General features: G+C 47.3%; 1 protein-coding gene across 1 annotated transcript in view; it reads left to right on the top strand.

The window, feature by feature from the left end:
* The first annotated feature begins 3,333 nt into the window (after nucleotides 1–3,333).
* Nucleotides 3,334–27,512, top strand: part of OLFML2B (olfactomedin like 2B) — a 57,823-nt gene continuing 33,644 nt past the window's right edge. Inside the window, exons 1-3 of the mRNA XM_003415205.3 lie at nucleotides 3,334–3,780; nucleotides 6,461–6,724; nucleotides 8,062–8,169. Of these exons, the coding sequence (XP_003415253.1) occupies nucleotides 3,607–3,780; nucleotides 6,461–6,724; nucleotides 8,062–8,169 (546 nt within the window). The 5' untranslated portion in view covers nucleotides 3,334–3,606. The remainder of the gene's footprint in view (nucleotides 3,781–6,460; nucleotides 6,725–8,061; nucleotides 8,170–27,512) is intronic.

The raw sequence follows: 27,512 nt of genomic DNA, 5'->3' as shown, positions 1-27,512 counted from the left end.
AATGGCAAATGGGCAGCTGGGCCTGGCTTAAACCAATTATGATTTAGGTTTAAAAAAAAAAAAGGCCAATACCCTAAGAATAACGGGATGGAAAATAGAAGGAGCTTGGGTCCTTAATGACATCATTGAGCTGCTAAACCAAATTTGAAACTGCCCATCTCTAGTGTTCTTGAAATGGGAGAAAAATAAGTGCTTATTTGATTACTTGTTACTTGCAGTCAAATGCACCCTAAAGGATACAAAGAGGGTATTTATGAAGATAATTACGAGTACATCCAAGACTTCAACTTCCCTTTCCAGTTTATTTTCCACTATTCTTTTGATTATATTCCATTTTCTAGTAAAATAGCACTATTTGTAGTTCCCATTCATTCAAGCGATATTTACTGAGTGTCTGCTTTGTGCCAGGCACTGGTTATAATAGTGGATAAAACTAAAGTCCCTGCTCGTATGGAGTTTACAGTTTAGTGAAGAAGACAGGGACTGCGGAAACAATCCACAAAAGAATATAAAAATGCATCTCCCATAATTCTGTGGTACATAGTGATATGGAAGCATATAATAGAGAAACTATACTGCAAAGAATGGGAATTCCAGAACCCTTAATTGCGCTCATGAGGAACCTGTACATAGATCAAGAGGCAGTTGTTCGAACAGAGCAAGGGGACACTGAGTGGTTTAAATTCAGGAAAGGTGTGCATCAGGGTTGTATCCTTTCACCATACCTGTTCATCTGTATGCTGAGCAAATAATCCAAGAAGCTGGACTATATGAAGAACAGACATCACAACTGAAGGAAGACTCATTAACAACCTGTGTTATGCAGAGGACACAACCTTGCTTGCTGAAAGTGAAGAGGACTTGAAACACTTACTGATGAAGATCAAAGACCACAGCCTTCAGTATGGATTACACCTCACCATAAAGAAAACAAAAATCCTCACAACTGGACCCATAGGCAACATCAGGGAAAAGACTGAAGTTGTCAAGGATTTTGTTTTACATGGATCCACAATCAACAGCCATGGAAGCAGCAGTCCAGAAATCAAAAGACGCATTGCATTTGGTAAATCTGCTGCAAAGGACCTCTTCAAAGTGTTGAAGAGCAAAGATGTCACCTTGAAGACTAAGGTGCGCCTGACCCAAACCACGGTGTTTTCAATTGCCTCCTATGCACGTGAAAGCCAGACAACGAATAAAAAAGACCGAAGAAGAATTGACAGCTTTGAATTATGGTGTTGGAGAAGAATATTGAATATACCATGGACTGCCAAAAGAATGAACAAATCTGTCTTGGAAGAAGTACAACCAGAATGCTCCTTGGAAGCAAGGATGGAGAGACTACGTCTCACATACTTTGGACATGTTGTCAGGAGGAATCAGTCCCTGGAGAAGGACATCATGCTTGGTAAAGTAGATGGTCAGCGAAAAAGAGGAAGACTCTCGATGAGATGGATTGACACAGTGGCTGCAGCAATGGGCTTAAGCGTAATGATTATGACAATGACTCAGGACTGGGCAATGTTTCATTCTATTGTACATAGGGTTGCTGTGAGTCAGAACTGACTCGACGGCATCTAATGACAACAACAACAACCCTTGTGGTGGAGTCAGGGAAGGCTTGTCTGAGAAATTAACACCAAGCTGAGATCTGAATCTGCACATTCAGGGTGGTGGCTCAGTGCACGGCCTCTCTCTCTCTGTATATCACTGTTTTGTTGAAATTTCCCGATCACTCCAGTCCCATCTCCACCGTCACTGTTGTGTGAGATCCTTACTGACCTTTCAGTTATACGTGACCTATTTGTCCTTTGAGCCCCGTTGGATGTATATTCTCTTATTCTGTTTTGTAATCCACTTACCTCCTCACTCCCTCACCCCTCCCGGAAGATATAAACTATCTCATCTTTCCATTAAATGTCTAGGAACCTACCTTATTGTCTTGCACTTGGCCAACAGTCTGCATTTATTTTAGTTGAATTTTAAAAGTACATTTTATAAATATTTGCCACCACCTAATTCCAGAATAGATTTGATAGTTTGATGGAGAAGTGTGTGCGTGTGTGTGCGAGAGAGAGACACACACCCCCAAGCCCAGATGCCCAGAACTTTGTCTGAAAACTGGGATTTAAAACTATTAGAAATGCATTAAAGGGTTATTATTATACTTCTGTCAACTATCCTCATTTATATAAACTGAAATCTCTTTATATTATTACTTAGATTATTACAGTCCTTATTCCTTATCATAGGAGGCAAGGTGCTTGAATTCCAAGGATGCAGGATACCTTTCCCATCTCTGGAGGGGCCTGGCCCTGTTCAATAGTTCCAAGGCAAGAGGCGTCCTGGGAGGCACAGTGCCTTTCCTTACAGATTTGTTGATCTTGACCGTATGTCTACAAGAGTCACTAATTAAACAACATCGTAACTTAATCCCAGACTCTTATAACTGATCCAGTGACAGAGACCCTGAGATTTGCCCCGAATCATGACGATAAGAGTCGTTCAATAATTTGATTATCGGGTAGTAGATTCCCCCGTGGACACGTGTTAACTGTCAGAGATTTACAGCCATGCTCCTTATATTTAATATTTAGACAACACGGGAACACCCCAGCAGGGAGTTCAATAGTTATCCTCTGGGTGGAGGTATTACCAGGTTCTAACGCTGTGGCGGACGAAGCAAACGACCAATGGCGCAAAGTTCAAAGCTGCCACAGATCGAGCCACGGAAAAGAAATCCCCAGGAAGAGCAAACGCTCCTTCTCTCTTGCCTCGGGTGCAACAATAGGGGATGTATTGGCTCGGGCTTGGAGCGAGCCGAGGAGCTTGCCTTCCAACTCAGAGTAAACTCGCTCCTCTTGGCGAGGATGAGCACAAGGAATAGCCAAAGTTCAGGGCGCCCCATTCGGGGTAACTTCTCGCCGCTCACCATTTGCGGTCAGATGAAAGGACAGTGGCGCGGGTCCCACGTCACCCCCGGCTGGCGCGCGCGGCGGCTGAGCCCGAGTGGGGGGCGGGGTGGGCCGGCTGCCTGCCGGGGCCCCTGCGCGCTTCGCGGTCCTCCTCCTCCGCGCCGTCACTGGCTGCATCTCGGCTGCCCGGCACAATAGAGGCCCCGCCCCTGCCTCCGCCGCGAGCGCTCCGCGGCGACCCAGTCCAGCCGCTCGCCGCCCGCGCCGCCGCCGTCCGTCCCGCGCCCCGCGCCCTGCGCCCGGTCCCCGTGCAACCCGAGGCTCCTCGCCGCCCGCGCGGGCGCGCGCTGCCGCCTCCGCCTCCGCCCGGGCCCCATCCACCTGAGCCCTTTCCTGGGGTGCAGGCGCTCGGTTCGCCGGTGCCGCCTCCGCCTTCCCCTTCACCTCCTCCTGCCCCGCGCCCCGCTCTCCGCTGGGGCTGCACAATCGGAGTTGCTCGTGTCGCGAAGGAGATGCCCAGGGTCTCTGGGGCGCACCCTTCTGCCTCGCTTATCCGCACCCAGCTTTGGAAGGTGCTCTGAGCAGCCACTCTCGGGGTCCAACCAAGACACCCTCTGGCCTCAGTCCTTCCCAAGACCCCCGACTTCAGCCGTTCTCAGAAGGGGCCGAGCCCCCTCTTGTCGCGTCCCTCATGGCCAAGCCTCTGCTGCTGGTTCTCTACTTCGCTTTGGTTGTGGCTCAAGGCTGGGGGTCCAGCACTCCCCGCACAGGGACGAGCGAGCCCCCAGACGTGCAGACGGTGGTTCCCACGGAGGATGCGACTCTGCAAAACGAGGCGGACAACCAGGAGAACGTCTTATCTCAGGTAGGATGCGAAGCCCACGCCCTCCCCTCCTGCTCCGGGTGGTGGCAGGAGCCCCAAGATGGTCCTTGCTGAGAGGTTTTATTTATTTTTTGTGGGGGGGCTGGGGGGGGGCGCCGAGGCAACTGTTTCTTGGTCTGTTACCAAAGGGAAGGGCACTTGCTTTTCACTTGTCAGAATATTTTCTTACACGGAGGGACATGGGCCCTCCTCTCAAAATTATGGGGTCTTTCAAGGTCGTGGAATCAGGAGAAAGGAGAGGTGGAAGGAAAGACTCCACACAGCTCCCTGGGCAGAAAGAAAGAAAAAAAATCTTTGTGGTTAAAGGGTTGTGAAAAGTAGGGTCATCTCTTGTCTCTGCGGCTGTTTGTCAGGACTGGAATGTGAAAACAGGCGGCATGTTGGACAAAAGGCAGATGGTGTGGCCCATGGGGAAATACATCATGGCACAGGGTGAAACACTGGGCAGAAGCAGGGGGCGAAGACACAACAGCAACGTGTGATGAATGTGAGGTGCCCCCCCAAACAGATGGTTTGATGGATGAGACTCTGACACTCCATGTGTTGGGGAGATAGAACGGAAACGCAGGTCTACTCTGGTCTGGCAGACTGTCCGTGGGGGCTGAGTGACAGGTGATAGTGACTGGCTCTGTCATGTGCCAATTTACAAAATACCTTCACGTGTTTGATCTGACTCAGTCTTCAACACATCCTTAAACCCATTCTATAGATAAGGACAGTGAGGCTTGGCACATTAAAGTGCTCCAGTGGTGGGCAGAGCCAGGGCTTCTGATAGTCTTCAGCCCAGATGGCGTGACTGCAAGGAGCAGTTGTCTTTGGAGTGTTTATTTCATGGTCATAAGAGCAGGTGTGATGATGAGTGGCAGGTGTCACCCTAATTCTGAGGATGAAGGATGGCCAAGGAAGGCTCCCAGAGCTCTGCCTGCATCTCCGTTAAGCCCTCAGACTGAGCCTTGTCTCTTTCCTGCAGAGGGAATAATCAGCTACACTTTGGGGTTGATCAGATGCTGGTCTCCTCACCCTTCCTTTAGGTAATTATGCTAATATAGGCCCTATATTCACCTATACCCTCTCATTGACCCATAAATCAAAAAGACATAAAAATCGCCCACATTGGGGCTATGGAGCACCATCAACGAAAGCCTTCCTGAAACCCGTGCCTCCTAAAAGGAACGAATCCACCCAGGGTCTCTGAACAGGGTTGTGTAGGAATCTAGGCAGAGTTGCAGAGAGCAGACAGTCAGGATTTACTGTCAGCCCGTAAAGAGCCACTGCTTAAGTCACCCTGAACTAAAACTCCTTCTTCCATTCTGTATTTGACAACAGTCCTCAAACAAATAGTAGAAGAAACTCAACCTTTGCAAGGAAAACGTGAGAAGCCTTCTTCTCCCCAGGCAGCATCCCAGGAAGATTTCCGCTCCAAACAGCTCAGTGCCTACTTGCCAGGGTCATTCGTCAAAGGAAGGAACTCTTCTCTGTGCCTGAAAGGGAAGCCTAGGCTACCGGGATGCAGGGCCCTGTTGGAGAGGAGCCTTTCCCCCAGCAAGTGCCCAGGGCGGAGGCTCCAGAAAGCCTGGCTCTTGTGTGTTTTCATGCCCGCAGAGGCTGGCAGGGGAAAGCGCTCAGAAGGAAATGTTTAGCATTGTAGAAGATGCAAGCACTACCAGTTTGCTCTCCTGGGTTTGGCCTGGGGTTTGTGTTCAGAAGCTGTTCTTGGAGCCGAGTGAACCTTTCTCTGAGTAAACCTTACTGACTCCTGAGCCAGTCTCTCTCCTCCCAACTCCCTTTTTCCAACCCCCTTACCCACGAAATACCAAACCCATTGTCATTGAGTCGATTCTGACTTACAGCAACCCTATAGGACAGAGTAGAGCTGCCCCGTAGGGTTTCCAGGGAGCGGCTGGTGGATTTGAACTGCCGACCTTTTGGCCAGCAACCAAACGTTTAACTGATATGCCACCAGCACCCCCCTTACATCTCCAAATTCAACACATCCTTCAAGGCCTAGATCTAATGCTGCTTCCTTCGCGAAGTCTTCATGGTCCACTCTCTGCCCATTTGAGCTCCCACTGCATTTTATCTCTGCCTCCCTGGGCACTTACCACTCACTCCTTTGAGTGACTGTTGGGTATCTCTCCAGTGCTGTAAACTCCTGGAGAGCAGACTCTCTGCTCCATCTCTTTACCTCTCATAGCACCTAGCACAGTCCTGGCACATAGTTGGAACTCAGTTTAAGTGTTGAATGAATGAATGAGGATAGAAACAGGTCTTCAATTTTGAGTATCAGCTTTCCAGTCCCTCCTTCAACCCCTGTTCCTTTCTCTTTTTTAACTGAAACCTGGATTGTAGTGAAGGCCAGGGTTATTGGAGGAATGATGGGTCTCATCTGTTTTTTCCTTTAAATGATGAAAGGCTAAGGCCCCTTGAGAAATACACAGCTTTCCAAGACAAACCAAGAGAGCTAAACTCTGAGTGCCTTCAAGGAAATGTCAGAGTCAGCAGATTTTGTTGTGATGACCTATTCGCTCCATGGCTCAGAGCTGCCTGAGGTCTCTAGCTATGCAGGACGTGTGATGGAGTGAATGGAGAACCTTCTTCAGGAGCCGAGCTGACGCTTGTGTCTGCATACCCTCAACCCTCAACCCTTTCTTTCTCTGTCCAGTTGCTGGGGGACTACGACAAGGTCAAGGCCGTGTCAGAGGGCTCGGACTGTCAGTGCAAGTGTGTTGTGAGACCCCTGGGCCGAGATGCCTGTCGGAGAATCAATGAGGGGACCTCCAGGAAGGAAGACTTCTACACCGTGGAGACCATTACTTCAGGTTCATCCTGCAAGTGTGCCTGTGTGGCGCCCCCGTCCGCCCTCAATCCCTGTGAGGGAGACTTCAGGCTGCAAAAGCTACGGGAAGCAGACAGCCAGGACTTGAAGGTAGGCCAGTATGGGGCGTTGCCTTGGGTGAGATGGCCCTTTATACTAGCTAGGGACCCAGGAGGCCAGTAGGGGCTTTGCTGGAGACCACCGTGAGGCTTTGAATAGATGAGATGCATTTTAGCCTTTAAAGAGTCCAGGCTCTGGACCCTAGAGTGTTGTGTGTGGATCCAAGGCTGATGATCTGACAAACTGGTCATTTTCGTTCTGTGCCTGAAGGGGATACCTAGAGCAAAGTGTACCTGCCTCTCCTTATGGAGCCAGGGAGGCCAGGCCTGTGAGCAGTTGGCAGGCCCAGCGAGCCGAAAGCACTCAGTGTTCTCCAGGAGAAGAGCTGCCATGATTTGCTGTCAGCCCAGCATGTACCTTGGAGAGGCGAGAGACATACAGAGAGGAGTGAGCTTTCAGTGCTCAGCACCAGAGCTGGGGTGGCCCAGGTGGACTGAGGCCTGCTCTAGGCCCTCCATCAAGCTGTGATATGCTCCATAGGGCCCCACCTGGGGCAGCCCCATTGGTTGGCTTAGGGGATTATATAAGCCTGCACTTTCCTCTTCACGTGCCGTGTGGGGTAGTGGAATGAGCTTGGTTTTGAAGTCAGACAGACAGGTTCAAATTCTCACTCTGACACCACTTCCTGAGTAATCCTGCTCAAGTTATTTAACTTGCTTGACATCAGTTTCCTTGGGTAAAATGTGGGAATAATAACATCTACCTTATGGGGCTTTTTTGAGGATCAGTGAGATGACAACTTTTGAGTACTTGGCACAATGCCTGTCATATACTTGTTGTTAGGTGCCATCAAGTCAATTTCAACTCATATCAACCCTGTGTGACAGAATAGAACTGGCCCATAAGGTTTCCTAGGCTGTAATCTTTATGGAAGCAGATCATCAGGTTTGAACCCACTCATTGGCTCCGCAGGAGAAAAGACCTGGTGATCTGCTCCTATAAAGATTAAAAAAAAAAAAAAAATTACAGCCTAGAAAATCCCATGGGGGCAGTTCTACTGTGTCACGTGGGGTCACTATGAGTTGAAATCAACTCAACAGCACCCAACAACAATAGTTCGATGAAGATATCTAAAACTGAGTTGATTTGTTCTTGTAGAAGTCTCCCATTATCTTACCTAACTGTTCCAGAAGGCAGAACCAGCTATGCCATTGTGCTTGTCTATGTGACCACCTACACAAATGACAGTTTCTGAGGGTCCACCTCTCAATTCCTGGCTAGTGACTTCCCTATCGAGCCTCCAGACATGGAGATCTGAAAAGAAACGCTTAGCCCTGTGGTCTTTCTGCCCCAGCCCTGGACTACTAACTCTCTGTTTTGTTTCATAGCTCTCCACCATCATAGACATGCTGGAAGGAGCTTTCTATGGCCTGGATCTCTTGAAGCTGCATTCGGTCACCACCAAACTGGTGGGGCGAGTGGATAAGCTGGAGGAGGTAAGGAAGAGTCTGGGTTTCCATATCTTTGTCTTCATAAGGCCAAAAAGTGGATCAGACTTCCTACAATATTTTTTCAGAAAACAAGTTCACTCTTACTAGACTTAACCCATTCTATTCTTTGGAAAGGAAAAATATACATAAAACATTGACTCAAAAAAATGATGCCAAATTGTTGGAAACAAAGGGAATCCATGAAATATAAATGTGAATAACTTCATATATATATGTGTGTGTTTACATAGCCTGTAAACCAAACCCGTTGCCACTGAGCCGATTCCGACCCTGTAGGACAGACTAGAACTTTCCCATAGGGTTTCCAAGGATTGGCTGGTGGTTTTGAACCATGAACCTTTTGGTTAGCAACCAAGCTCTTAACCACTGCGCCACCAGGGCTCCATATCACCAATATATTTCTATTTTTACCTTGACTTCCAGGGAACTCAGCACCAAATGAAATGTAAAAGTTCAGTAACAAGTCATCTTCTTCCTGAGTATATGGTTGCTAATTTCCTGTTCTGGTTTTTTTTTTTTTTTTTTTAACTCTTCTGGTGCACGCCTTTGTGTGCATGTGTGTGTATAAAAATACAAATTTTTATAAGTACAAGTAATTTGTAAAAATACCACCACCCAGCTCAAGAAATAGAGCCACATGATATTTGGTCCCTTGATTGGGGGTTTAGAGTCATGGTTTCGTGGGACACCCCAGAGAATTGGCCTAATAACATGTTTAATGCCTCTGTTCTACCTACTAGCTCATTGCGTAGTGCCTAGGGCCTTAAAAGCTTACAAGCGGCCATCCAAAGCACAACAATTGATCTCTATTCGCCTGGAAAAACGGTGGCGTAGTGGTTAAGTGCTATGGCTGCTAACCAAAGGGTCGGCAGTTCGGATCCACCAGGTGCTCCTTGGAAACTCTGTGGGGCAGTTCTACCCCCTCCTATAGGGCCACTATGAGTCGGAATCGACTCGAGGGCACTGGGACTGGTCACCTGGAAAAACAGAGGAAGAAGGACAATCAAGAATAGGAGGAGGATATGGAATGTGTGGCTAATTGCCTTCTTTGCCATGAGACCAGAAGAACTGGTTGGTGCCCAGCTACCATTACTGAACGTTTTGACCAAAGAGTCCATAGAAGAATCCTGATCAAAAGGAAGAAAATATAGAACAAAATTACAAATTCTCATGGACTCCAGACTTTTTGGAGCCACAGAGGGTGGATGAACCTCTGAAACTATTGCCCTCAGATAATCTTTAAATTTTGAACCAAAAATATCCCCTGAAATCTTCTTAAAACCAAACATTAGTGTAGCTGAACTATTTTTAAAAAGGCCTGCCTTGAGCATTATGCTTTTTTAAGAACTATATGAGATCAAATTGGCAACAGCAACTCGAAAGATTAGATAGGAACCTTAGAGGGCAGTGAGCTTATGTTAACGAGGGAAGAACAACTCAGAAAAGGAGGATGAGAGTGGTTGCACAACTCAAAGAATGTAATCAGTGTGGCTAAATGGTACATGTAGAAACTGTTGAATTGGTGTATGTCTTGCTGCATATATTCTCAACAACAAAATAAAATTTAGAAGGGGAAAAAAAGAAATAGAGTCACATCAACACCCTATGAGCCCCTCACATGCCGTTTCCTACTCACGGTGCCCCCCGAGCCCATCAAAGCCACTATCCTGACTTTTATGTTAATCCTCTTCCTTGCTTTTCTTTATGATTTTACCATCTAAGTGTTCGCCCCTAAATACAATAGTTTTGTTTGTTTTAGAAGTCTAAATATACAGACTTCCAGAATATGTACGTGTATGTGCATGTGTGGTGGGGGTAATGCATCTCAAATCTATTTTGGAATAAGAAGAAATAAACATTATTACAGTCGAAGCTCTGAGAGCCGGAACTCGATAGGACTTATGCCAGTTGCCACTGGGGATGTGGGCAGAAATCTATATAAAAAAGAGGGATGGGAATCTTGGTCTTTTAAGTGTGGCTTCGGAATGAAGAAATTAAGGAGGGCAGCAAGTTTAAGGAATATGTCACCTGGCTCTGGACGCTGGTTCTTTTCTAAGTTTTCAGTCATAGGAAGTACAGTGGGAAAAACTGGTGCTAAAATTTGGGTCAGAGATAGCACAAGAGAGCTACTTAGAGCCTAAGTTGTATGTGGCAAGTGCTTATCCTAGCAGTGGATTATCAGGCCAGAGCCCTCTCAAGCTTGTCCATTGCTGTGTCAAGCCAGAGCCCTCCAAGGCACCAAACTCTCCTTTGTACACCGGTACCAACAGGCTGGCATGTTCCTCCAACCTGCCTGTGATCTGGTGGAGTTTGAGGAGGGGCACTTCTGTTTGTTGCCAACCTCCTGTTTATAAGAAGTATCACCCACGCCATTTTCCATGAGCTGTAAAGCAAACCCATGAGATGCAGTTATTTAGAAGTGGAAAACAGGTTTCTGGAGCTTTGTTTTGCTTGTTTTTTTTTTTTTTTTCTCTATAAGAACCTGAAATTGATTAAGATGTCAAGTTGGGAGACAGGGTAGTTTGGATGAGAACTTTGAAAGGCTCTTTGGCCATCAGCTGGATGTCAAAAATGTGCTTTTCTTGAAATTCTCACATATTGCATCTTTCAGTCTGGGGCCTGTGCAACAACGAGAGGCACTGCCACACTGGGTATAGGAAGCAGAGCAGCCTTCTCACTGGCTGCCACGGTGGCCCCTGAGGCTGTCTGCAGTAAAGTGAGAGGACAGTCTTGCAATGACAGAGTGTTTGAAGGAAAAGGGGGTTTTGATTGTGATATATACCAATATCTGGGAATGAATAATAAAAAAGAAACTGTTGGCTGCTTAATTAAGAAAGTTGTATTGGATGGAAAGACCTAGTTTTTCATATAACAGAATGAAGTGAAGACCTAAACCCAGCATTGCTTACTTGTTGTTAAAAAATTACTTGCCATCAAATTGGCTCCAACTCACGGTGACTTTATGTATCACAAGACTAAATGTTGCCTGGTCCTGTGCAATCTTCACGATCGTTGGTGTGTCTAAGTCCGTTGTCCTGGCTGTTGTGGCAATCATTGAGGGTTTCCTCGATTTTGTTGGCCCTCTACCAAACATAATGCCCTTTACTAGTGATTGGTCTTTCCTGATGACATGTCCAACTGTTTACTTAAAAAAAAAAAAAAAAAAAAAAGGAAAGTGATTGGTCTTTCCTGATGACATGTCCAACTGTTTACTTAGCTCCCTGAAATAACAGAGCCCTGTTAAGGCAATGCCTGGCAACAGGAAAGTCAAGGGAGAAAAAAGTAAGAAACTCAGGGGCTAGGGAGAGCTGTGACTGCTTTAGAGCAAATGAGGGGCAGCCCCCTATTACCAAATACCACTCTCAGCCTGAGGCCTCTGCAGTATGCAGTGTTCCTGCTCCAGTGACACCTTATCACTTTGATAAGGGCCTTGTCATCGTTCTACCAACTTATTACTTGAAGTGACAATGTAGCCTGCCTGTTCGCTGTTTCAAGTCTGTGATTTATTTTCCTAGTGGTTTAATTAGAAAAAATAAAGAAGGTTTAATTCCTCCCTCTCCCCGCAAAAAAAAAAAAAAGAAAATACTTTGAAACAGTTAACTAAGACAAAGCACTTGGGTTATGACCAAGGAGTGAGTGGGCCAAACAGTCCCAAGTTGCTTTGCCAAGAGAGCTGGGACAAAGATGACAAAGCATTGCAGATGCGAGGATTGGTTTCAGCACACTCCTTCCACTCCTGAATATGTTCCGAGCAAGTGAGCACCAGTTTCTTTTCCATTTTTTAAGGCTTGGCTCCTCCAATGGTGTGATGAAATGTTTTCTGAATATGGCCATTTGCTCTGGGACAGTTGGCAGGGCCACAGTCACTTCAGGTTACAAGGTCTGATGAGAGGGCTCAGGGATCTAGACACCCAGCTCTGTGGACAGGTCAAAGTCGGGCTCCCTGAGAGACCCAGGCCATCAGCACCTTGAGTCCCCTTCCCCAGTGTCAATGGCCAGATGATGAGATTGGGAATGGCCAACATCATTGTGGTACAGATGGGGAGTAGCCTACCCACCGACTTCGTGTGCTCTTGGAATGCTGCCTCATATTTAAAACCACCTTCTGACCCTTTCAGATGAGTTCAAAAGGAATTAAATCAGAGTCTAACACTAGAAAGTACCTCTGTTTCCCTTGGCCCCCAGAAATGTTCAAACTTGCCATGCCTCTTTGTAAGAGGATTGCATTCCCATAGGAACAGGGGTGACTGCCACCTCTTCTGCTTTCACCCAACCTTGGCAGCAACATGGGTCTCATTCTGTCTGGTGAATGCAACCTGGAAAAGATAGCGCCGGGATAAAACATGGAGCTCCTCAGCCACTAAAAAGGCATGGGTTGAGCTCTTCAAGGGCCACAACCTGTTTTCCATCCTAGCCCAGCAGCTGAGCCCTCCCTGCTGACAAAGATAGGCGTGTGGGTGAATTTGCAGAGTGGTGTCGTCTGTGCAGGCGCACAATCACTGGCATTTTGCCAAAATAATCTTGGTTACATCTCTTTCAAAACTATGGTATGTTTAGTAGCAAAACCCAGACATTTATAAAAATAACAATCCCCTATATTTGTATAACATTTTTCTCTTTTTAAAGCATTCCATATACACTAGGCCACTTGTTCCTGTGAGCAGGGCAGGGTGTAAGGCCTAAGGAAATTAGGTGACTTGCCTAAGATGATGGTGCTAGGGAGTGTAGGGCTGAGCTCAGGCATTCTGGTACCTGGTCCAGGGCTCTCTCGAATCAACCCTGTAATTTTCCTTGAATCACTGCTGTCTGCCTTGCAATCATTAGTTTTTCCTCAACATAATAGCTCTTCTAAGAGAATTTCTGAGCAGAACCATGGAATGTCCCATAAATCCAGTTAAATGGGATTAAAGTTGAGTTAGGGAAGGTCCCAGCTAGGGACAAGCTTGGGCTCCTGTTACTAGGGTCAGTGAGAGGTTTCCCAAAACCAGGGTGCTATGATATGACACGAAAGTCTTCAGGTAAGTCACAGGCTCCTGGGCCCATAGAGCAAAGCACGGTCTCTCAGCTTGAGGTCCAGCCCCCCATCTCCTGGCTTGTGCATACTGACTCTGTCTGACTCTGTCTGGAGTCTCAGTAATTGAAAAGGCAGAATGTCAGATAGATGGAAAAAACACTGCTTCTCCAGACTGGCTCTGCAGGAAAAGTGGAAGTGAAATTTTGCTCCTGGTCCTTGGATATTCTTGAATCCCAAGGGGAGTTCCTTGGAGGTCAGACAAAACAAAGGGGGTCAGATTGGAGGGGCATTTTGCCCAAAGTAAGATCAGCGCTTGGCAGTGTAAGCAGGCGTGCTTCCGTACACCTACCTCGTGTATATAGGAGGATGTAGGAATGGAAACTCCATTAGCAGATGAGAGAGGAAGGAAGGAGAGAGAAATGGAATCTGAACTGTTCACAGGCTCACATCTTGTAAAAATCAGCTTCAGGAGTCTTGCTTAGTGGAGTGATTTTTGTTAAACTTTTAAATTGTGAAAAATAACAAATACATAGAAGAGTGCATAAACAATGTATGTACAATTTACCACATTGTTATAAAATAATACACAACTAACACCCAGCTAGAGAAATAGAGCAACAGCAGCACCCCAAGAGTTCCCCACACCCTGTCTCCGAAGGAGTGCTGTCCTAACTTTCATCTTAATCATCTTCCTTGCTTTTTATTTATAGTTTTACCACCTAAGGCTGCATCCCTACATACAATAAGTTTGCCTGTTTTTTGACCTTTAAATATATAGACTCTGACAGAATTGTGTGTTGAGCTTCTTTCACTCAACTTTCTGTTTTTAATACTGACCTATGTTATTTGTCTTGTAGTTCCTTCATTTTTATTGCCATGTAGTTCTTTTCTACTGACGATGGGTTTGGGGGTTGTTTCCAGTTTTATAATTCATAATAGCCTCCTTGGGAAACCCTGGTGGCGTAGTGGTTAAGTGCTACGGCTGCTAACCAAAGGGTCAGCAGTTTGAACCCGCCAGGCACTCCTTGGAAACTCTAGGGGGAAGTTCTACTCTGTCCTACAGGGTCGCTATGAGTCGGAATTGATGCGAGCACTGGGTTTGGTTTGGTTTGGGTTAATAGCCTCCTTGAACATCCCTGTATGTGTACCCCGGCACATGAATACATACAGTTCGCTATGGTGTATGACTAGGAATGGAACTACTAGATCACTAGCTATGTTCGTCTTCAACTTTAGGAGGTATTGCTAAACTGTCTTCCAAAGTGCTAGTAACAAGTGTATGCTCCCTCCAGCAGGGGTGTGAAAGTTCCTGTCAGTCCACACATATTTTCACCGATACTTGGTATTGTCAGACTTTCTAATTTTTGTCAGTTTTGAGGCTGTGTCATTTCACTGTGTTCCAAGAACTTAACCCCCCAAACATCTTGCCTGTCCACCTAAGACAGGCATGAAATTCCATGGACATTCCTTTAGAACTGGTTCAGGAAGAAGAAACACCTGTGGTGATCAGCAGTCCAAGAACCTTTCATGTGGCGGACCCAGGCTGATCCTCTCCAGAGAAGGGGTGGGAAGGGAGAGGGGTACAGGAAGTATGGGTGTGTGTTGGAGTTGGGTGGGGGGTAGTGTGCACAGAGCATAGGCACCAGGAAAGATGGGAATTAGAAGCCCAGAAAGAGCCCTTAGCTTCCAAAGGGAAACCCTATCTTTGCATATAGGCCTGGCTATGAGACTGATTCAGCTCAAGAAAGGACTTTCACCCTGAGCTGAGTGTACCCAGAGACCCAGAGATTTGTAAGCTGCTGTCTTAGTCACCTAGTGCTGCTATAACAGAAATACTGCAAGTGGATGGCTTCAACAAACAGAAGTTTACTCTCTCATGGCCTAGTAGGCTCAAAGTCCGAATTCAGGGCACCAGCTCCAGTAGAAGGCTTTCTCTCTGTGTTAGCTCTGGAGGATGGTCCTTGTCATCAATCTTTCCCTGGACTAGGAGCTTCCCAGGTCCAAAGATGGACGCTCCTGCTCTTTTTCTTGTTGGTATGAGGTTCCCCACCTCTCTGCCCTCTTCTCTCTTTTATATCTGAAAAGAGATTGGCTCAAGATACAATCCAATCTTGTAGATTGAGTCCTGCCTCATTAACATAACTGCCACTAATCCCATCTCATCAACATCGTAGACATAGGATTTACAACACATAGGAAAATCATGTCAGATGACAAAATGGCAGACAATCACACAACAATAGGAATCATGGCCTAGTCAAATTGATACACATATTTTTGGAGGACACAATTCAATCCATGACAGCTGCTCAGGCTTAAAAATGAGTTCTGAGGGCAGCAGAAGCAGAGGCATTGGGTACAACACCATGTTGCTTCAGGAGCAGAATTATTACCAAAGTAGGAAAAAAGGACAACAGAGGGATGGATCATTAAAATGATCTCTTCTAGTAACAAGGCCTTAGCTAGATTAATGCATTCCCAATGCAGTTTATGCATGCATTTAATTTGCATAAAAATGCAAATCTTTGTGAAGAAACTCGCCAATCCCACTTAGAGCTGCAAGACACCTGTAAGCATTTATAAGTACTTGAACATGCTCTGACTGTGTACACGTGTGCCTTTGTATATGTGTGGGTGTGTGTCCCATACTGTTAAAATAGATGCATGCTTACAAGCTTCCTGCACGGTGATTTCTGTTGCCGACGCCCTGCTCCCTCTGCCTTCTTCTGGTGTTTATGACTCTTCCTTTCTCTCACACCTGCCTACTGGAGTTTGCAAACCTGGTCCGTGAGCATAGTTGGGCACCAGGGAACCTTGTGTGTCAGCTGCAGCCTTTCCTCCTGCTAATGTTGCATCCATGTAAGAGTTAAAGTCTATGAGGAGAGATTTACCAGACCTGGGAGGGCCCCTCCCCAGGATGTGCGGGCACAGGCACTGCTAAGGGCATCTCCCCTGAACCTGCAGATTTGGTGGCTTCTGTTTCTGATCTGGAAGGCATGACCAAAGAGCATTTCTGACTCTGGGGGTATATCTTTTTCACCATCGAATCGGAATTGGAAAATGTAACTCTCATTTGTGCAGGCCTGGCTGTAGGTTAAAGAACTTGTCTCCTCCAGGCTTCTTCTACCACCCACCCTCTACTCTCACCAAGACACCCCACGTGCTCACTCCCTCTCCCAATCAAATCTGCTTTCATGGAGTCATTTCATTCTTTTCCTTACTTAAGTGTGGCCTTGGAGAGGAGTATCAGGCACCCTGTCTGTCCCCAGTGTCCTCACTGGGGAAAAGGAGAGGGTTGGATGATATTCTAAGATACACATTTCAGTTCTAACATTATTTAATTCTTTTTATATCTTAATGAGTTCAAGCCAATATAGTCTCCTGGGGTTATAAATATTTCAAATCTGTTTCTCACTGTAGAATGAAAGACTTTATTCTTGGCTAAAGGGATTTGAGATCTAAGAGTCAGCCCTCCATATTCTGGCCTGAGAATGGCTTATGGGCCATGTGAGGGAGTTCGTGGCCATATTTCAAGGGGTAAGATTACCCCTTATATAGAAATTCATTGTCAGTGGCCCGGGACTTCTTGCTCTTTATTGTCTACTGCTCCTTCCAGACCGTGGACTCCTGGAGGGCAGCTTGGCTGTAAAAATGGCATGGCAGAGATGTCTGGCCTCCTCTAACTTCACAAGGGGGAAGGAGAATCAAGATCAACAGCCCAAGGCTGAACCTTATGGGGTGGAGGTCAGACATACCTCCACCCTGCAACCTTTTTGCCAAATCTGATACCAGCCGTCTCCCCCATGGCACTCTCTATTTCTCTGCTGGGTTTGATAATTCAGTACAGTGGCTACACAGAAATTACAGACCATACTCATGATTATGGGGCTTATTAGGGAAGTAACAGGCTACAATTCATGGTCAGAAACGACTTAGGATACAGTTCTTCCATCACTACAGCTTCTTCTCAGCCATGCCCTCAGACAGGCCTCTCTATGGCCCTTGTCCATTGGCCCCTCGGCCCCTCTGGCCCCTCAGGCCTCTTGTGGTGGCCTGGCCTCTGCTCGGGCAAGTGTTACAAAGCTCTTTAGCTCTGTCAAGTGCCCACAGGCACCCCACTCAGCCAGGAAGCCTTCTGCCTAAAGGCACTCAGCTCTCTTGCTCCATGGGCCAGCACACCCACTGGAGTCACCTCACTCTGGGGGCCAGGAAGCCCCCCGCACCCTCTTGCACTGGCCTTTTGGTTCTGCGCTGCCAGTTCTGTGCCCCATTTGCTGTCACTTCTTGCCATCTTGCACTGTCTCTGGTGTTATAGCTGTCTCCTGGGTCTAGGAATTTCTCAGCACAGGGATCCTGGGTCCAAAGGATGTGTTCCACTCCTAGCTCTTCTTTCTTGGTGGTAGTGGGCCCCCTCCCCATGCCCCTCCACATGCTTCTCTCCCTTTTATCTCTTGTAAGATAAAAAGTGTGACTCAAGGACGTGACTTGAATAAAGGTGGTAAGGGTGGTGACTGGGGTAAGGGTGGTGACTTGAGTCACACTCTCTAATAAGGCGGTGATGGAGGATACATCCCACCCTAACCTTTCCTTATTAACATAACAGACAGCTGTCTCCCAAATGGGACCATAACCACAGGCATAGAGGCTAGGATTTACAGCACATCACAAATGGAGAATAATTACATCAGATCACAAAATGGGACATGACAACATCATTGCATAACTGCGAAACCACTGAAAATCATGGCCCAGCCAAGTTGACACATAGCCTTAACCATCACGGGTTACATATATCTTATTTGCATAGTCCCACCCAATCATGTATTATAATGACATGTGCAAAGAGCTGGAGATGGAAAACCAAAAGGGTAGAACACGCTTGGCATTTCTCAAGCTGGAAGAACTGAAGAAAAAATTCAAGCCTCGAGTTGCAATAGTGAAGGATTCCATGGGGAAAATATTAAAAGATGCAGAAAGCATCAAAAGAAGATGGAAGGAATACACAGAGTCATTATACCAAAAAGAATTAGTCGATATTCAACCATTTCAAGAGGTGGCATATGCTCAGGAACCAATGGTACTGAAGGAAGATGTCCAAGCTGCTCTGAAGGCACTGGCGGAAAACAAGACTTCAGGAATTGATGGAATATCAATTGAGATGTTTCAACAAACAGATGCAGTGCTGGAGGTGCTCACTCATCTATGCCAAGAAATATGGAAGACAGCTTCCTGTCCAACTGACTGGAAGAGATCCATATTTATGCCTATTCCCAAGAAAGGTGATCCAACCGGATGTGGAAATTACAGAACAATATCATTAATATCACACGCAAGCAAAATTTTGCTGAAGATCGTTCAAAAACGGCTGCAACAGTATATCAACAGGGAACTGCCAGAAATTCAGGCTGGTTTCAGAAGAGGACATGGAACCAGGGATATCATTGCTGATGTCAGATGGATTCTGGCTGAAAGCAGAGAATACCAGAAGGATGTTTACCTGTGTTTTATTGACTATGCAAAGGCATTCAACTGTATGGATCAGAAACAATTATGGATAACACTGTGAAGAACGGGAATTCCAGAACACTTAATTGTGCTCATGAGGAACCTTTACATAGATCAAGAGGCAGTTGTTCAGACACAACAAGGGGATACTGATTGGTTTAAAGTCAGGTAAGGTGTGCGTCAGGGTTGTATTCTTTCACCATGACTGTTTAATCTGTATGCTGAACAAATAATCCGAGAAGCTGGACTATATGAAGAGGAACGGGGCATCAGGATTGGAGGAAGACTCATTAACAACCTGTGTTATGCAGATGACACAACCTTGCTTGCTGAAAGTGAAGAGGACTTGAAGCACTTACTTATGAAGATCAAAGACCACAGCCTTCAGTATGGATTACACCTCAACATAAAGAAAACAAAAATCCTCGTAACTGGATCAATGAGCAACATCATGATAAACGGAGAAAAGATTGAAGTTGTCAAGGATTTCATTTTACTTGGATCCACAATCAACAGCCATGGAAGCGGCAGTCAAGAAATCAAAAGACGCATTGCATTGGGCAAATCTGCTGCAAAGGACCTCTTCAAAGTGCTGAAGAGCAAAGATGTCACCCTGAAGACTAAGGTGTGCCTGACCCAAGCCACGGTATTTTCAATCACATCATATGCATGTGAAAGCTGGACAATGAATAAGGAAGACCAAAGAAGAGTTGATGCCTTTGAATTGTGGTGTTGGCGAAGAATATTGAATATACCATGGACTGCCAAAAGAACGAACAAATCTGTCTTGGAAGAAGTGCGGCCAGAATGCTCCTTAGAGGAAAGGATGGCGAGACTGCATCTTACATACTTTGGACATGTTGTCAGGAAAGATCAGTCCCTGGAGAAGGCAGAGTACAGGGTCAGCAGAAAAGAGGAAGACCCTCAACAAGGTGGATTGACACATTGGCTGCAACAATGAGCTTAAGCATAACAATGATTGTAAGGATGGCTCAGGACCAGGCAGTGTTTCGTCCTGTTGTGCATAGGGTCGCTATGAGTCAGAACCAACTCAACGGCACCTAACAACAACAACAACAACACCCAATCATTATGTGGGAGCCACAAAGACAACGGCTAGAAGGGCCTTATTAAGTAATTCCCTGCACCACACTGGGTCTGAGTCACTTTTGTTCCTTAGGTCTTAGCCCAACACCTGCTGTGGAATAGATGCTCAACAGCTGTTTGGTTGGGTGAGTGATTGAATGCCACAGCTGGCAGCCTCTCTGAACCGAGGCCGATCTCTGTTGGCTGTGGTAAGAGGGATTGTGTCGCGCCTGCTTGTCCTGCCATCAGGAGCACCTGCCGTGTCCAGCTGTTCCCCCAGGTGTCTTACCAGGACCTGGGGGCAACTGTTGTCTGAGGTGGCTATCCCAGACCATCTGGTCTTAGTCGTGTCCTGGAGTGCTCAGAGGGAGAAGGGCAGGGCGAGATGACCAGAACTCCAAGCCCCTCCACCATGGTCCAGTTACCCCCTCCTCAGTCACACGGGAGCTCCCTTCCTCTCTGCCCTCAAGCTTGCCATCTGCATCTGAGCCCCTGTGTCCCTCCAGCCACCTACTGGTGGGGCCTGACACCCCCAGGCCCTCCCAGGCAGCCCTAGCGTATATGGCAGTACATCCCTGCTGCCTGACTCGGGGCCGAAGTTTGGTGAGGCTGCAGCTAGGTGAGGTGTGTGTCTGTTGTGTCTCTTCCCATGAATACCAGCCTTGAGCTTTCGCCTTCCTCCCTGCCCCAGCCACACCAAAATTTAGCTCACCCTTCCTTTTCTACGTGTATATCTGCTGTGGAGACTCCCGGGGCTGGTCCTGCTCCGGGTTCAGCTTCACTTGACAGGCTCTGTTTTATGCCAGGCACTGTGACCTGTGTGTCACCTTACCCATTCCCCACAGCAAGTCTGCTGAGGAAGGTCTAGTGATTCCTTTCTTTCTCTAACCCAGGCCAAGAGAGTCTTCATCACTTGCCTTATGTGGTTATGTGATTGGGTGGGGGGGGGAGGGGTTCTACACCTGGCTTCTGGAGCCCAGCACCTGCCCACCATGCACATTCCTCTCCTGATTCTGGTTGGGAGAACGAGGCCATGCAGTGCCACCAGTGGCTCTGCACCATGGTCCCTTTGCCCACCAGTCCCAATGGCTTTGGCTTAAGCCACTACCCGATCTCACCCAGGCACACCCACATTTGTTCAACAGCTGGACAAGGTCAGGACGCAGTCTCTGCCCATGGAGCCCATTCCCCTGGTCTGTATACCCGGTTGTTTTGGCCCTCTGAGGCTCAGTAAAGCCAGGCTCTGCCATCTGTGCCTACAAGTGCTGGTGGCCAGCAGTGCCCCCGACTCCACCTGCATGCTGGTTCCCCACTTGTCCGGGGACCCTGCCTCATTTGTGTGCTTCCTCCTGCCTCGTAGCCATGTATCCAGCTGTACTCAGCACTGGACACTTGTCCCCATCTGGCAATGTGGGTTGCTGTTACCACGCACCCCTCAATCCCCAGCTGCATGCCCCTGCGGCACGCAGCACTTGTCCTATGAACACCCCTCAGGGTCCTTGGCTCTGTCTAGCCTAATGACTCATGACACAATTGTCAGCTCTTCATTTGCTCTTCCTCCCTCTTCTTTACTGGGCCAGGATGCTTGGCAGAGGCTTGCTCCTGCCAGATAGGCACTCTTCCAGCCCCCTCAGCCACATTGGCAGCACTGCTCACAAGCCACGTTGCATACACCATAAATGTCGCAGTTGCAGCTGTACCCCAGGGAAAGAGCCTGAGGCATGAGCTCATGGGTTCACCCTTCTGCCAGGGCAGGACTGAGAGCACCCTGTGTGGGCGGCATGGCCTGCACCTCCTGAGAAGAGCCCCACAAGAGGTCCTTGTGTGAGGAAAGCAGAGCTGGGAGGAGTGGGGGGCTCCACGAGGCCAGCACCCCCAGGGCTGGGAGTGGCAGGGGCAAGGAGGGGCAGCTGTTGCAGCTGCTCTGGGGACACCAGCTGGCTGGGCCGTGTGGGCTGATGGGGTTATGCCGCCACCAGCCTGCCGTTTATTCAGGCAGCTGGCAGGCTTTGTCATTCCCGTGAGGGTTATAAACTAGGTTGCTCCTCTGGGCTCTCAGTGCCAGGCCTGCCTCACACCCTCCTCTGTGGAAATCCAGAACCATGGCTCCTCACTGAAACCAGAAAGGGAACTTTGAGATTTAAAAATCAGTGAGAAGGGGGCCCTCAGGGACCTAAAAACTTCAAGACCTGGGGGCAGGAGCTAAATCTAAGGGGCCACCACTTCTCCTCACAGTGACTGCGTGTGGCCCATGATGACTGTCTCCAGGTGTTCAGGGATCAGGCACAGTCTTATTTTAAATAGTAAAGATATTTAGGTCATCGTTTCATAACATGGAGGAATCTGGAAGGCATTATGCTGAGTGAAATTAGTAAGTTGCAAAAGGACAAGTACTGTATAAGACCACCATTATAAGAACTCAAGAAATAGTTTAAGCAGAAGAAAATATTCTTCGATGGTTATGAGAGCGGGGAGGGAGGTAAGGAGAGAGAGAGGTATTCACTAATTAGATAGTAGACAAGAACTATTTTAGGTGAAGGGAAAGACAGCACACAATAGAGGAGAGGTCAGCACGACTGGACTAAACCAAAAGCAAAGAAGTTTCCTGAATAAATCGAATACTTTGAAGGTCAGAGTAGCAGGGTTAGGGGTTTGAGGACCATGGTTTCAGGAGACATCTAGGTCAATTGGCATAATAAAATCTGTTAAGAAAACATTCTGCATCCCACTTTGGTGAGTGGCGTCTGGGATCTTAATGCTAGCTAGTGGCCATCTAAGATGCATCAACTGGTCTCAACACACCTGGAGCAAAGGAGCATGAAGAGCATCAAAAACACAAGGTAATTATGAGCCCAAGAAACAGAAAGGGCCACATAAATCAGAGACTACATCAGCCTGAGACCAGAAGAACTACATGGTGCCTGGCTACCACAGATGACTGCCCTAACAGGGAACACAACAAAGAATCCCTGATGGAGCAGGAGAGCAGTGGGATGCAGACCTCAAATCCTCATAAAAAGACTAGACTTAATTATCTGTCTGAGACTAGAAGGACCCTGGAGCTCATGGTTCCCAGGCCTTCTGTTAGCCCAAGGCTGGACCCATTCCCAAAGCCAACTCTTGGACTGGACTATAAGATAGAAAATGATACTGGTGAGGAGTGAGCTTCTTGGCTCAAGTAGCCACATGAGATTATGTGGGCAACTCCTGTCTGGAGGTGAGATGAGAAGCCAGAGGGGGACAGAAGCTGGCTGGATGGATATGGGAATACAGGGTGGAGAGAAGAAGTGTGCTCTCATTAGGGGGAGAGCAACTAGGAGTATATAGCAAGGTGTCTATAAATTTTTGTATGAAAGACTGGCTGGATGTGTAAACTTTCACTTAAAGCACAATAAAAATTTTTTTTAATTTAAAAAAAAAAAAAAAAGATGTTTAGACCAAGCTACCAAGTCCACCTATCAGCATTTTCTAGGGCAGCCCTACGCTTATTGCTGGGAGCCCCCAGGTGGCATAAACAGTTAAGTGCTCAGCTGCTGTTATGGATTGCATTGTGTCCCCCCAGAAGTGTGTTGTAAACTCTAATCCCTACACCTGTGGATGGAGCCCTGGTGGTACAGTGGTTAAGCATTTGGCTAGTAACCAAAAGGTCAGCAGTTTGAATCTACCAGCCCCTCCTTAAAAAAAAAAAAACCATTGCTGCCATCAAGTCGATTCCAACTCATAGTGATCCTATAGGGCAGAGTAGAACTACCCCATAGGGTTGTCCAGGGAGTGCCCAGTGGATTCAAACTGCTGACCTTTTGGTTAGCAGCCATATCTCCTAAACACTATGCCACCAGGGGGAAACCCTGTGGGACAGTTCTACTCTGTCTTATAGGGTCACTATGAGTCAGAATCCACTTGAAGGCAACAGGTTTTATACCTGTGGATATAATCCCATTTCGGAATAGGGTATTCTTTTTTATGTTGATGAGACCATTATCAGTGTAGGGTGTATCTTAAGCCAATCACTTTTTCGATATAAAAGAGCAGGAAACCCTCGTGGCGCAGTGGTTAAGAGCTACAGCTGCTAACCAAAAAGGTTGGCAGTTCAAATCCACTAGGTGCTCCTTGGAAACCATATGGAGCAGTTCTACTCTGTCCCGTAGGGTTGCTATGAGTCGGAATTGACTCGATGGCAATGGGTTTGGTTTGGTTTGGCAAGGCACAGAAGAAAGCAAGAATAGGGGAAAGAGATGCCATGTGGAGATCTCCAAGGAATGCCAAGAAGAACCCTAGAGAAGCCGAGTCAAGGATCTTCCCCCAGAGCAAACAATGAAAGCCTTCCCCCATAGCCTGGCACCCTCAATTCAAACTTCTAGCCTCCTAAACTGTGAGAAAATAAATTTCTGTCTGTTAAAGGCGCCCATTTGTAGTCCCCAATTTGCGACGGGGTTCTGTTCTGACACCTCATTTTTTTTTTATTTTTAGTTTTCACTATTATTGTCTTTTATTATCAGTATCTTTATAAATCCAATCCGTGTCTGTCTTTGGGGATTGGAAGCATTACATATAAACTTACAGGTATGATGACATTACTAAATTACATGCTGCAATATAGTATGTAGTACATATTACTGATGATAAGATGTACCCAAAAAAATCCAAAAAACAAAAAACCACAGACAGTAAGAAGTGCAGGTTGTCGTCATTTGAGTACATCATAAGTCAGGGACTACCTGTGTTTCTGTCACAGCAGCACTAAGAAACTAAGACAGCTGCTAACCAAAAGGTTGGAGGTTCAAGTCCACCCACAGGTGCCTCAGAAGAAAGGCCTGGTGATCTGCTTTCAAAAAATCAGCCTTTGAAACCCTGTGGAGCACAGTACTACTCTGATATACATGGGGTGCCCTGAGTCAAGTCCATTCCATGGCAGCTGGTTTTGGTGGGCACACCTCAGTTCCCACCTGGGAGAAGCACCGTCGACCTTACTGAGGAGCTGCACCTGCCTCGGCCGTGTCACCCTAGTTTAGTTTCTTCACGGACTTGCCACTGGTTGATGCTTTCTTGTTTGTTTCTCCCTTTCTTCCCCCCCAATGGAGGGTAGTCTTCATCAGAGCAGGGTTCTCCTTGGTCTTGCCTGTGGACCCCTCAGCACCTAGAATGGAGCATATTACTGCATTAATGAAGAACGAAGTAACACATCACATCCCTGCCCCTTGTGGTGCAGCATTGCTGCCGGGTCTGAGAGCTCAGGGGGAGGCCCGGGATGTGGCTCTTCACAAGTGCTTGTGGACTCGCAGAAATGCTTGAATCTCACAGAGCCACAGCAGCTTTTCCTGCCAGCCCCAGAAAGGACTTGGCTTCTGGAAAACCACCTCTCTCATGCATCTCTTCCACTCTTCAAGCCGCTATACCCCAGCCTTCCTGTGTTTACAGCAGAGTTCCTCGAACTTTAATCATGTGGATGCAAACCTTCTGGAGATGATGTTAAAATGCAGGTTCCAATTCAGCAGGTCCAGGTGGGAGAGAGTCTGCATTTCTCGGAAGCTCCCAAGTGAGGCTGATGCTGCTGGTCCGTGGACCACAGCTGAAGTAGCAAGGATTTATGAGGGTCCAGCATTTCTACAAGGAAGCCCTGGTAGCGCAATGGTTAAGTGCTTGGCTGCTAACAGAAAGGTCGGTAGTTCGAACCCACCAGCTGCTCCACAGGAGAAAAGACCTGATGGTCTGTTCCTCTAAAGATCACAGCCTTGGAAATCCTCTGGGGCAGCTCTACTCTCTTCTGTAGGGTCACTATGAATTGGAATCGATTCAACAGCACACAACAACAACATTTCTCTTTTTCTCTGCATATGTATTTCCTCCATCATATACCCTGAGACCAAGCTACAGGTGTTTACTAGGCTCCTGTAAAAATGGTGTGAGACCAAGCTACAGGTGTTTACTAGGCTCCTGTAAAAATGGTGTAGGGGCTGTGTCTGACCTCCTCTAACTTCACAAGGGGGAAGGAGAATCAAGATCAACAGCCCAAGGCTGATTCGTATGAGGCGGAGGTCAGATGTGCCTCCTCTCTCATCCATCTTTACCAATTCTGACACCCACTATCCCTTCCAGGGCACTCTCTACTTCTCTGCTGGGTTTGATAATTCATTGCAGTGGTCACACAGGCAGTACTCACAATTATGGGGTTTGTTAGGGAAGTAAGAGTCACAATTCAGGCTCAGGAATTCTCAGGATACAGTTCTTCCATCAGGATAGCCTCTTCCCAGCTGTGCCTGCAGGCACGCCTCTCTGGCCCTCAGCCTCGGCCATGCTCAGGAAAGTATTACAAATCTCTTTTTAGCTCGGCCAGTAAGTGTCCAGAGGCACCCCACTCCGCCAGTAAGCCTACTGCCCAAAGGCACTCAGCTTTCTCACTCTGTGGGCCAGGAAGCCCAACACTCGGTCACCTGCCATGGTTTCTCTGCAACCGCACCTTGAGCTGTCTCCGGTTCCAGGAGCTTCTCAGCGCAGGGATCCTGGGTCCAAAGGACACACTTTCCTCTCCTGGCTGTTCTTCCTTTGTGGTGGTGAGATCTTCTCTTTCCTGCCTCTAGGGTCGCTATGAGCCAGAATTGGCTCGACAGCAATGGGGTGGCATGGCTCATTTCAAGCCCAGCAGGATGGCAAAAACTGACCAATCTTTTTGGTATCACACAGTCCCACCCAATCACTTGGGTGGCAGTTACAAGACTGGCTAGAAAGGCCACACAAAAGTGATCCATTGCACCACAGCTCCCTTGATGAGCTCAGTGCTGCTTGAGAACTGGCTGACTGACAGGACCCTCTCCCGGAGTTCTAAAGGGCCCAGCAAGGGAACTGAAGAAGCAAGGGCCGGGAGACTGGGGTTCAGCTCTGCCATTTTGTTTTATGATTTTATGACCTTGGACAAACCACATTCTCACTCTAGGCCACACCCTCCTCATCTGCAATATAAAGGGCTTGGGCTTGAGTTCTGGTTTCTATCCCAGCTATAACAGTCCATGAAAAATAACAGCCACTTAGTTTGTTCCAGGCACTTCTGCACATACAATTCATCTAATCCTCACAGCAACTCAGAGCGACAGTACTAGTATTATCTTCATTTTACCACTGGGGAAAATGAACCACAGGAAGTTTAAGTAATTTGTCCACAAGTCTCACATCTAAGCAATACTGCCTTTAGATGTTAGGCGTTGAACTTGACTGCTCCTGACAGCACCTATCAGGAATGACTGCACGCCCAGTAAGGCTACTGGTTCTGGGTATTCTTGAAGCAAGACCTCTTTCTCTTGAGCTTTAGCTCGCACTGTTAATCCTGTACAATTTAGTCAGGCTGGCTTAGCCTGGGCCCTGTGGAACACATCGAGCCCTCCCGGTGCAGAATCTGGCGTGCAATGAAATGCCATAAGGACAGCATGACCAGTGGTTCTGGTCCATTTTAACAAGCACCTAGAGGGCTCTCTGGGCAGGCCCCGTAGCAGCCGCCGGAGCCGCGGTGTCTGGCTGTCATGGTTGACCTGGATACTTACGTGTCCCCCTGGCTGAGAGCCACCATGGCTTCCCTCTTGGGCATTTGTGGCACTTCACTAGGCTGCGGGGCTGTGCCTGGCATTGTCTGAGCTTTGGCACTTCCCATGTCTGTTTTGTTAAAGGAAGATGGAAAGCGAAGACTTCCTCTGCTTTACGCGGTTGCTCCCTCTGGCAACCTCGTGAACAGGAC

Source organism: Loxodonta africana, chromosome 3 (genome assembly GCF_030014295.1).
Source record: "Loxodonta africana isolate mLoxAfr1 chromosome 3, mLoxAfr1.hap2, whole genome shotgun sequence".
Classification (NCBI taxonomy): Eukaryota; Metazoa; Chordata; class Mammalia; order Proboscidea; family Elephantidae; genus Loxodonta; species Loxodonta africana.
This window is presented reverse-complemented; position numbering and strand designations above follow the sequence as displayed.